Raw genomic sequence first — 12,716 nt, forward strand, 5'->3', positions numbered from 1 at the left:
CCTCTATCGCTTCTTCCCTCCCTCTCAGTCTTATCTCACAAAAACAAATTCACAAAGGCTGCTTAAGAGGCAGGGCCCCTCCACAGCCCCTGACCACAACAACTGCAGCCCTGTTTCCAACACAGCTTGACTTCCACTGAAAGGTCCTAAAAGATGTGACATGAAGGTCTACTGTGCGTGTGGGACGACTGCATATCAGCTGACTTGGAAACAAAGAGAAACAATGTGACAAATGCTTACAGCACACTTGTCTGTATCAACAAGCTGACACAAAGTTTGACATAGAGAGGAAGTTTACTACAGTTAGGAAAAAAGAAAGGTTTATTGAGTGTGTAAACTGTACTCACGGTGAAATGACTTTTAAGTAATATTTTGACCACTGGAATGATGATGGTGGAATAAAGCAATAAGCTACCTTAGGCCATGCATTACAGCAATTCTACCAACCATAAAAGACATCATTTGGTAACAGAAATGATTGGTTTTAAACCAACAAAATACATATAAAACTACATGTACATTACATATAAAACTATTAGTAAGAAATAATGAAGTGTGTAACTACACTATATGGGCAAATGCATTACGCCACCTGCTTATTCAGTGTTTCTTCTAAAATCAGCAGTATTAAAAAAGTTTATCCCTCTTCTGTCCAGAGAAATCTATGTGCCCCACCTCAACCCCAACTTCCCAACTCATCTCAAAAGTAGGCCACACCAATTTGGTATTGACTTTGTGCCAATAGGATTGTGTTTGTCTGCTCCAGAGAGTCCTATTCTATTGGCAATACTTTTATACAGGGACTGAACAACGTATCATTGTATCATCCACAAAACCCTTAAAACATATAGGTGTTTCAAATGCATTTAAATATTGCAGATATATCCTGTGGTCTCGTCTACCATATGTTCTAGAAACTGCCAACTGCATCTTCCTATCAAAGTAAAGTATAGAAAAAGAGAAGGGTTTATGCTTAAAAAAGAAACTTGAGCATACGGTATATTTTCAGACAAGTTTAGATCTCTTCCTGAAAAGAGAAATCTAAATGCTTAAAAATAACATAAAAATGTAATTATGAAGCAATGGTTGCCATCAGCCAAAGGTTACTCAGCAAAAAGCAGTGTTTTAATTAATTTGCTACATTATTACATAAGTCAGCTGAACTGGGCATTTGTGTTGCCCCATGTGTTGAGTATTTTACTCAGAATGGCTCTGAGCTAATCAGATTTGGAAACCAGACTTATCTGTTTTGTAAACATGCTTTTAGCTGAGCTTGCCACCAGCCTCAACGAAGATGCATGCCAACCCAATGAGCACCAACAGAACAGAAAATGTAGTTCATAGAAATCATACAGCAAGTAGCACAGTAGTCTGAGTACCACAACTCATTAGACAGTGACAGAGATCCTCAGTTCACCAGAACTGCAACTAAATTGACTTAGTAGAACACGCCTCACAGGTCATGGGACTGTATAATGAGGACAAAAATCCAAGATGCCTAAAAGCAGAAAAGAACACCTCATTCAATTCCACCTCATTCAGAAATCCCTTAAACACACAAACACGGATGGGCTGCCATGTTTTTTGGAATAAACACGTCAGTTGCTGCTTCAGGAAGTGGAATTATGAACTGAAACTAGTACAATAACAGTTTGGGAAGAGGCCGAGGCTTAGTTTGTTACAAAGGTTTATTTAGTTCAGGTTCTAAACAGTTCCCTTCAGTAAATCCGAGGAAGTGCTGACATCCGTGTTCTGAAAATTAATTTTCTTGAACAAACAAGATGAACAATTACTGATCTGTAACGATGTTCATTTACATCACCACCCCATTGACTTCCACGAACAGCAGCATCCAAGTACTCCAGCACATCACCCAGCTACACTTATGAACTAAGGGTCTAATATTAGTGAAGTGCTGTAATCACCATACAGTAACAAGCCCAGAAGATATTTCACCACAGCGCAGTGTCACATTTCCTGACAGAAGAAAGCGGCCTGAGGAGAACCTTATCACAGAGTTGTGTGTAATGAAGTATTAGCAGCCTACGCTCCCTCTTCTATCAAACTCTCACCACAGGCATCTGTGGAATCTTGGGAAACAACTGTTGTTGCTGGATCCCATCTCCCTCTACAGTGGCTGTCTCCAATAACACTGTTTATGTACGCACTTAGAAGTAATCATAAATATTGCGCTGAAAGTGGGATTAATTAAGGCATGGGTGAATGAATCAGCATGAGGCAAAAAAACTAACTTTTTAAAGCTACAGTCAAATCGTATGGGAACATGGGAACAACAAGCTATGGTAGCTTATTCTCCCAGACACTAAATTACACTCACAAGGGAGGATGAGGAGGAATAAGAGGCCGGGTAGGAGGGAGGTGGGAAAGATGGCGTAATAAAACATCCCAGTACTGGAAAGCCTTTTTGTGAGACATGATATGTATTAAAACATTGCTTCTCAGTTCTTTGTTTGTAGTACCACTGTCCTCTATGTTTTAGAGTTACCAGTAATTTTAACACACCTGGTCCAGCTAATTAACTAACTAGCTGATGAGTCCTTGCTGATATAAACTGCGTATGTTACAGCAGAAAAACATTTAATAAGATGGTAGAGCTGTGTATTTACAAAAACAAGAATAGAGTAACACAATATGTATCACGATACAGAGGGTACAACAAAGTTATTCAGCATGCTGCACTGTTGTGACTATTATTCATTCATAAAATCAATGTAAAAGAAATATTAAGCAATCAAAACAGCTGGATGAAAAAACTAAAAAGTAAAACACTGCTTACAGTTAGGGTATAAACACAACACAAAATGAACCACTGTCTGCCAGCAAGCTTGACATGTAAACTAATCGATACAGTATTGCAAAAAATAATATCACAATACTTTGCAGACAAAATGTATTTTACTACTTATATTTTAATAACTTTTAGTGTAAACAGAATTAATAAGCAATAAATATGATTTGTAAATAGGATTGGACAATATGAGCAAAACTGATCTCAGAATATATTTTAAAATGATGACCAATATTATATAAAAGTGATATCGAATATGAATAATATATATAACGCCACAGAAAAATTGGCTAGAATGTCCACTACAGATTTGCCAATACATGTATCACTTTATGTAATAATAAATGTTGGTACAGGAGTCTATTACAATAACTATCAAATCAAATTCCATCATATTGTCCATTCTTGAGAAGGATGTTGACATACAGCGTCCAGATGGTGGCGTCCTGTCAGATTTCCCAAAGACAGACAGACAGAGTAGAACTCTACACTGAAATTAATATCTAAATGCTTCATAAATATCTAAGGAAAATAATAATAATATTTTGGAGCCCTGTTGCAATGTCTGATTTGATATTTATTTATTTAGGCTATTGTCCTAGGTTATATATCATTGTATAAGAGCACTTAGTACAAACATTAACACAATAAAAGTAGTTTTCTAATTGTTATTTTGTTGAATATTGTGTTAGTTTGTGTTTGAGATTTTTGAGAGTTTGTCTCAGTATGAACTGAGCCAGGCTCTGGTTCCTCAGTCAGTCAGATGGATAGATGTTCAGTGAGCAAAATAACTTTAACTAACCAGCTTAAAGCCAATAAACCAAACATTGTGTCGACTTAAACAACAGCAAACAATAGAGTTAGCTTACATGACTGAAAAGCTCAGCTTTAGGTGTCAAGAAGTTTCTTACCTTTCTGCTTCTCCATTCCTGCAGACTGCAGGAGCGTCTCTCCGCCGAGCTCCCGGTTCTCCTGTAATGCAGCTGAAATAAAGCAGTCCACAGGTTCTCCTGAGAGGAGGTGGAGGTGTGGGAGGTGGAGGTGTAGAGGCTCCTCTGACAGCCCCGTTCTCCCTCAGCGGGGTCCAGCTGTTTAACGCGCTTGGACTGAAGACTGAACGGACTTATTTTGTTTTTGCGCTCGTTTTCAGACAGACCACGCCCACCTCCAACGGGGTTGGTCAGAAGTTTGTGCTCGCGAACAAAGCGGACTGTTGGAAGCCAATCATAGACCAATGGGCGGGGCTTTTCTGAATACAGGTTGGGAAAAACGAGCTCTAAAGCGGGACTTATTATCATCATCCAAACCAGCATCATCTGTAAAAATACCACTTCCTCTGAATTCATTAAACCCAGCGACACTAAAGTCACAGAACAAACCTTTTTATTTATTACATAAAATACAGCGTTTTATTAGTGAAAACTGACTGAATAAAAGTTATTTTTAATCTTCTTCTTATTATTATTATTATTATTACTATTAATATTATTTATTTATTTGTCTATTTTAGAACATGCATTCTTCCATTATAAAAAATAAGGTGAGTTTAAATATCAAATATTGCATGTGAATACTCACATCAATATTACTTTCACATAAATAAATAGATATGATTTAATGAGAAATAAATGCAATTGTGTTTTTTTCTGGCTTTCTTAATCGTTGATATAATTAGGCCAGTCAAAAAAATACACTATTGACTAATTGTGTAATATATGGAACAAAAAACAACAAACTCTCTTAATTACCCACTGTCTTTAATTAGCAAGGAGATCACATTAAAAATAAACAAGCCAGTATGTCGACTTTATCTGTGTTTTTATCTTAAAGGAGTCCAAATTACCCATCTCAGTTGGGTGTAGGTCAGGGGATTATGGAGTCCAAAATTCTACACGTGTCCCTTAATTGTTTTCATATCCTTCATAATAATCTACAACTAAATAAAAAAAGAAATAAAAACACTGAATGAGAAGGTGTGTCGAAACTTTTGACTGGTGATGTATTGTATATCCTGCAATAATTGGTTATCGTGAGTGGCCTAGATATACTAATACAATCCATGTAGATTTAAAAGTATTGAATTATAGGAGCCACTCATTAACTCCTGCATTCTACTGGAGTATTATTTTTCTTCTACTTCCACTTTTACTTCACTACATATTTTGATGAGGTCAATATATTTACTCTGATCATTTTTACTGCATTGTTACTCATTACAATTATACAAATGTTCCATCATTTCAAATCGTTCCAAACCCACATTATCGCTGCCAGAGGGGTAAATGCTCTGCACTTTCACCAGGTTTGATGAAGCTGCAAATCAAGCTGATCTTGAGCTTGAGCACCTCGCTGCTCCCATTCTGCCTTTCACTCTGAGAACTTTCCTTACATAACACAGTACTGTACTTTTAATTTCAGTACTTGAGTAGTACATTTTAGAATAAAGTACTTGCAACTTACGTACAAAAAAATCTTGAATAATTTAGTACTTTTGTTTAAAGAATTCTTCAACTTCAACTCAAGTTACTTTTTTGATAGCTCACCATACTTTCACTCAAGTCCAAATCTCCAGCACGTTTTATACATGTCTGGTTAAAAACCTCTCTAAAGCCTATCTATTGTTATTAGAATAATACAAACATCCCAATCTATTTTCTTTTCCAAGATTATTCTTTTGATTTGGAGGGGGAGGGTCCATGTTCCCAGAAAGCAGCCCCCGCTCTCTGCCCGGAGGAGGAGAGTTTCTGAACCTGAAAATGAAAGAGCTACTCCTGGGAGCAGCGTGGCCCGGGCAAAACACGGCAGGAATGCGCTGCGCATGCGCGGAACGCAGGGCGCCTGCCTGTGTATGCAGAAAGTTTGGCTGTCTGTAAACTCGCGCAGAGCAGCGCAGGGATGATGCAGGAGTCTGAGCTGAAACCCAAGCCCTGCGGTCATGTAAATAAATAGGAGATTTCTGCAGCGTACTGCTTCCTCCCCTCAGCCCTCATGCTGATTTCAAAAGACCCTGAAGATTCCTCAAATAAAGCACTGTATACTGTTTACCTCACACTCCTCTCCTCAGGTCTTATTCTGAACAGCAACCCTCAGTAAAGCCCTCTGGATCAAGGTGAGAATCTCAGACATGCAGGCCAGTCTCCACATACCACTGATAGGTGCTCCAGAAACTGGTTTCCCACCATACATACTGCAATATAAACAATGCAGCACAATATCTCACAAAAAGCCATCAAAAATGAACAAAGCATGTAATCCAATATACAAATAACGCACTCTGTGCATCAGACACTGGAGTAAAATGACACATTTTGGGCCAAAAAAAATTCTCTGTCAGATATGTCATGGAACTGACAAAAGTGTGTTTTTGTCTTTTGTATCAAGCTGCAGGAAAAAAAAAAAACGATTTAAGTAATTTTAGTGATTTAATTTAATTTGATTAACCGTACATGGCATTGCACATCCTGTGATGTGACTATTGCATATTCAATAATTGTCATGCTCTAAGTTTTAGGAAAACTATAATAGTAAAAAACACACACCATCATTTGCATAAAATCTGAGTAAAAGCAAAGTTGACTTTTTATTCAATCAGACAAGTGGGATCTAATGACAGAGTAAGGCATTGCTATGTTTTTGAGAATCGTATTAATCGTACAGTATTGAAAAACAAAATATTGCACCTTTAATGCTCACAATGCTGCAGTGATTATGCTAAAACTATATGCAGTCCTAATTTCCCAAACCCAGAACTAATTGATAGAATAGGATTAATTTATTTTAAGAACATTCTATTGCTACAAAATAAATATTCAAGTCTATTTAGTAAAAATAAAAACATTAAGTATAAAAAAAACATTTACAGTAATTTATTTTTTATAATCTAATAATATAAAATAAAACATATAAACAGCACAGTAAATACAAAATAGACTGCTTTCAATACAACATGATGAACAGTACAATATGGCGCACCCCTATCTAGACTACAAAGCTTTACCCCTACATTAGCATTTAGCCTGAGGGCTAATCTGCATCCAGAAATCTGCCTTGTGGAAAGACCACAGGCAAGCATGGTCAGACAAGGCAATATTCTCATCCGGTTGTCATGTGTCTATTGGTCAGTCGTGTGAGAACTCAGCTCGTTTCCTCTGTATGCTGGCTGAATGAAAATCACATGCTCTGAGAAGCTGACCCCTCCGCAAAGCCCCATGGGGTCTGAAAAAAGTTTCCATCTAAACTCTCCCGCGCTGAGCGCCTTCCTCCAAATCAGAGCTTTTTATGAAGGACAAACAAATGCTAGTGTGCTCTATTTGTTTTCTCCTTGTGGATGAGCAGGTCAGTTGCACTGCGCATTGCAAGCAAACATGCGGTTTCTAACTCCCCTGAGTTAACCACTTTGTGGTGGTGGGAGGTGATGGGTCATCAGCATGGACTGGATGCTGATTACAGCACAGATCTGGTAGCAAGAATCATGCATCTTTATTATCCAGTGTGAAAACCAGTACATCCAAAATAGAGAAAACCCCCTACAGTTTGCTGTAGGGGGTAAACCCTAACATTTTACACTGGAGCCTGAAACATTCTAGAAAAGTTATGGTGTTCTTAGCTCTGACCAGAAATAAAATACCATTAACAACATGCTTAAATGAAAAAAATGAATGCGGTAATTTAAGCAATGGGCTAAAATGGCAGAGTCAGGCCACAGTCAGCAGAATACTGCGGCAATAACATAAACCGTTTTTATTTTTTCATTAAACACAAGCACTGAATAATGAAGTCTAGTTTTACCCAGTCATGTTTAAAAGAACTTTAAATGTAATGAAAAATATGGAATTTAGTAGTATTTCACATGTTTTAGCATTTAACACATATTTTTTTTCAGACATTAATGGCAAGTGGAATCTGTACATACATAAGGTTGTGTGCCAGTGTTAGTAATTATATCTGTGGTAATGCAAGTTGTCATTAGTAGCATATTACTTTGAGGTGTTAAAAACATTCACTCACATTTCAATGCAAACATGTAAAATCAACTTATATAAAAATAAAACTGTACTAAAACTGAAATAAAAATAACTGAATAACACAGTCTTGTTAACTCTTGTTAAATTTTCAAGCAACAAGGAAACACATGCCCCATTACTATCCTGTTACTATTAACATCTAATCACCATCTTTATCTAACAACTTGGATATTCATTACACCTGCATTATACTAGTGGCCACATTCATTTGACCACTGAAGTCGTGTTGTCAGTTTGTATTCTCTCTCTAATTAAACCCATATTTGGGATTTTTTTTTAAAAACACCACCTTTATCATGTTCTGTAGTAAATAGATATATTCAAAAGCTTAATTTTGTTTTGTGTGCACATTTCCTGTACTGGATCATCTAAGTTACAAGGTTGTTGAAGGGTCATGATATTATAATGCTACTGCGCTTCAGTCAGTTAGATGTCAGTAAGCTAAATCTAAATAAGTAAAGCGAGCTATATTGGTTATATCCTTTTGCGGTTTGACATTCTTCTTCTGAGATGACCACAAGTTTATTAAAAGAGGTGAAAACTACATGCAGTCTGGTCATGTTGAACAGTGTAGCCTGGTCAACTTGTTGGGTTTGGTAAAGCAAGTTAAGCTCTGTGGTGTTTCAAATTAAAAAAAAACTGCTGAATCATTCAGATAAATACCGGCTTTTACTAGTGACTGGTTTCAGATGACCTAAGCTGGTCTTAAAGGGTGACTGAAAACTTGGTCTTTCATATCAAAAAAATACCTGTGTTGGTAAATAAGCTGATGGAGTAACTGACCACTTGCCCGGCACAGCATATCGTTTCATTTGTACGGTGGCCGAGAAAGCCCAGCGCAGTGCAAATTGAAAAGCGCTGCAAAAGCACAAAACACATCCATCAAAACTACAACACAGGCGCAGCAAAAAGAACAACGCGCTGCAAAAAGAAAAACGCGCTGCAAATAGAACCACAACACAACGGAAGTGAGTCACAACACAATGGAATTTTCCCGGGGGACCTTAAAAGATGCTGTACCAGCTGTATACAAAGGACAATAAGTGGCAAACAAGCTTCTGAAAAGTAAGTTATGTTTATTACCTGTGATTACCACGGTTGTGTGCATATTATTAAAAGTTCTGCTTCACAAAACGCCTTGTTTGCCACTTATTGTCCTTTGTACACATATTGAAGTCCGAGACGTTACTGAAGACGCAGCTTAGCTGGTACAGTATCTTTTAAGGTCCCCCGGGAAAATTCCTTTGTGTTGTGACTCACTTCCGTTGTGTTGTGGTTCTATTTGCAGCGCGTTTTTCTATTTGCAGCGCGTTTTTCTTTTTGCAGCGCATTTTTCTTTTTGCTGCGCCTGTGTTGTAATTTTGATGGATGTGTTTTGTGCTTTTGCAGCGCTTTTCAATTTGCACTGCGTTGGGCTTTCTCGGCCACCGTACATTTGAGTTTATTGGTTTAGTTGGTCTATCAGTGTGACCAAGGTGGTAGAACAGATTGGTCAGGCTGGTGATATTGATAGACTTTAGTGGTTTATGCAAAGGAAGTCAAGAGAACGAGGAGCACAACATTCAACAGGAACTCACTCAAACAAGCTAGCAGAATAACAATGTTTTATCAGCAGTTACATTATAAGTTCTGCTGAAAAAGATGACACTTATGTCATCTTGATCTTTACCGTTACCCAAAAAGCTCATATAACCAACTTTATTTTAGCTGATAAAATAATAGACAGACTCCTAACATGGTACAGAGCAAATTGAGAGGCTAGCGGAATTGTTACATGCATTGTCACTGATGTACAGCACCAATAGCTTTTTTAGTATTAAATTATTTTTGCAGAGAATCTTTAGCCTGATAGAGGGTGAGAGAGAGAGGGTGTAAATATGTGAGCACTGAGTATGGAGGGTTATGTGTGACAGTTCCAATGGTGGATCATTGGTGTTGGGTTGGAGGGTGGAAAAGGGTCTCCACTGGTGAGCCGCTATTTGATGTTTTTTGCTCTCAGTTCTAAATAAAGTTTGCTCAACGAGACTATGGCTTCGCCTTGCTACACTGCTCCAAGTGTCAACAATAACATATAAAATATGAGAAAAAAGTAGGATATAGCCTAGATAAATATTATTATACATTTTGTTTAACATTTTGCCCTAATTGTGATTAAAAGAACAATTATTCTAATGAATGACAGACACTGCTTGCCTTGCTTTGGGTTAACCATAGCCATGATGCTTCTATACTGCTGACTGGAAAGGTTGGAGTCAAGTGACTACACATGCAGTAGTATGTTTTAGAGGACACGGTGACCACACACACAGTGAGGAAAGTTTAAGTACATCAGCTAGAGGGTTTGAATGTTGGAATAAATTAAACTTTGATTAATTGCACAGCCCTACTATAACTTTAAATCCTTTGGAGGTTCACTGTAGCATTTTAGAAATTCCTCGGTTCCTGTTAGCAGGGATTTCCAGATTCCATCACAGTCTATTGAACATTTGTAGCAACGTCTTGACAGTGTTCACGGTCGGTGTGAGTTTGAATTTTTCATAGATTGGAAAACCCCCAGAGTGATCTCAGTGAGGGACATGTCAGAACTCATTTTGCATTGCAGGGTCTCAAGATAAAATCCAGTGATGGTGAAGGTGTGTGTGTATAGTGGGGCTGTTTTGGTTCTGGGTTACTCATCTTCCAGAGACGGGGTAATCCCCTCAGGCTGAATCAGTATGGGAGCGGCACAGCGGCTCCCACCGTCCTCAGTCCCCCCACCAGTCCTGTGGCTTTGGCCGTGAATGTGTGGATGAAAAGCAGTCTAGGAGATGTGTGTGGGAAGAGGGCTGGAGGGGGGCGGGGGCTATTAGAGGGTGGTCCACCTCTCAAAAGTCTGTTTTCAGGGAAGAAGGACGGGAGTCGTATTGTTCCTGTTCATAAGGCATGAAAGTCATTACACATGGAGGGCAGACAGCACTGTCCTGTTACGGAGGGTACCGCACTTTACTGGGCACCGTTTCATTTGGCCTTGGAGAAGATGTCGGAGGAGTTGTAGAGCAATTAAAGAGATTGGTATTCAGACAGGAAATGTCACTCAAATACTTCAAATTCAGTGGTGCAGCACTGTGGGAACACTGTTTGAGCGTTTTGTGTGTCAGCTGGAGTGGGTAGGTGCAGACACTGGCAGATTATCTAGGCTTGCTGCTGGTTGAAGCACAAAGAGCATTCCACAGCTGTGACGAAGAGAGCAAGGGTCACTGACTCAGCCCCATCTGAGCACTGAGGCTTTTCATTCAAGGACCTTTTCCCATATAAAACACACACACACTCACCACACACACACTGACTTCCCTACAGTACTTCTACACAAAGAGATGCTCAGGATGCGCCAAGTGTGTCAGTCTGAATGAAGAGTGATGATGGCACAGAGGAGGAGATCACAGGCAATTTCTCATTAAAGGGCACAGAGTGTGATGTGGTCAGATAAAAGCATCTTCACTTTTTATGTGTTTAAGGTATGCATGTGTAAAGAACCTACTGCCACTGTTTAAATGATCTCAGAAAGTTGGAAAATGCGTACACTGTATGGACAAATGTATTGGGACACTTGCTAATTCATTAGCATTAGAACATTTTAAGAGAAGGAAGGTATTCTACTACTTGATTTCATCACCACGCCACCGCATCCCCAAATTCTCAGATCATCCCAAAAGTGATGTATCGAGCACACTCATTCCAGAGAACAGTTAAGCTATATCACTGCTCCACAGCTCAATGTAACATTACAATTTACAAGACAGTAAACAGAGTTGGAAGAGCTGGAAGTTCTGATGGCAGTCTCTCAGGTAAAACGGCCTGAATTTGAATTAATACCTTCTAAATCTGTAAGAAGGGAATGTTTCTCAGCAATGGCCACTTCTTTCAAATCAAGTGCATTCAAATTTAAATTTACTTGTACAGCACTTAAAAATATTCCCTATAGCTGGAGGAAGAAACCTTTGTAGGAACCGAGACGCTTTTAAGCTTTTATTGGCTGTGTTATTGTCCTTTTCCCCATGTTTCACACTTTTCTTGTGTTAATGAAGAATTTTTGCAGAGTTTATAAGAAAGGCAGCCAGCTAATCTTCTTCTGATCTCCAGGGTCCTCAGGAGCATTTATGTCATGAAGCAATATTATTCTACCGCTCCTCCACACAGTGATCAGGTTCAGTCTGGCTCAAACCAGGGGAAAACAGGTTCGTGCAAAACACTGTGGGAATGCACATTCTTAGAAGGCATTGTGGGGACACAGGGCTAGATGTGTTGTGGCAGAACCTCTCATTAACCCCACATTTCAGTCCCACTCCATTCTGCAGGCTCTGGAATTCACTTGTAGGGTCTGAAACCCAAGCCTGACGTGCAGCAGCCCAGACGCTAACATCAGCGCCTACTGGATCTTGAATGAGCTGTATACATGGAAATGTCTGCGGGGCAAGGCATACAGTTACAGCATGAATTTGGCTGTTATTAAGGACAGGAGAAGATGGAAGGATTACAGAACCATGTAGGGCGTAACCTTGAGGTGAAAAAAGAAAGAACAGTAGATGTGAATGGAGAGACAATAGATCACACAATCAGTGGTCGTGAGCGCACATGTAGACTTGAGTCTGTGTGAATTTATATAATAATTGTATGCTTATTTAGACTATGTGTTGTTTTGATCCCTGAGGTCTAATCAGATTACGCCTCTCACACCTGTACTTTGTGTAGGTCACTTATGATCAGATCACACAGCTTGTATGCATGGATATACTGGGTGTAAAATGGGTGTGTCACAATCTGTTTAGTTCTAAGGATATATTCAGACTTCCAACCCAAACCTGATCTAATCTATTTAGCAAAATGTCACATCGATGAACATTAAA

General features: G+C 38.8%; 1 protein-coding gene across 4 annotated transcripts in view; it reads right to left on the bottom strand.

Annotated features, from left to right (window-relative positions):
• Positions 1-3,913, bottom strand: part of afap1l2 (actin filament associated protein 1-like 2) — a 56,594-nt gene extending 52,681 nt beyond the window's left edge. For all 4 annotated transcript variants that reach the window (XM_022668972.2, XM_007259269.4, XM_022668971.2 and 1 more), the window contains exon 1: positions 3,721-3,913. In XM_022668972.2, the coding sequence (XP_022524693.2) occupies positions 3,721-3,736 (16 nt within the window). In that variant the 5' untranslated portion in view covers positions 3,737-3,913. The remainder of the gene's footprint in view (positions 1-3,720) is intronic.
• Between the last annotated feature and the right edge of the window lie 8,803 nt (positions 3,914-12,716).

The sequence above is a fragment of the Astyanax mexicanus genome, chromosome 15 (genome assembly GCF_023375975.1).
Source record: "Astyanax mexicanus isolate ESR-SI-001 chromosome 15, AstMex3_surface, whole genome shotgun sequence".
Taxonomy (NCBI): Eukaryota; Metazoa; Chordata; class Actinopteri; order Characiformes; family Acestrorhamphidae; genus Astyanax; species Astyanax mexicanus.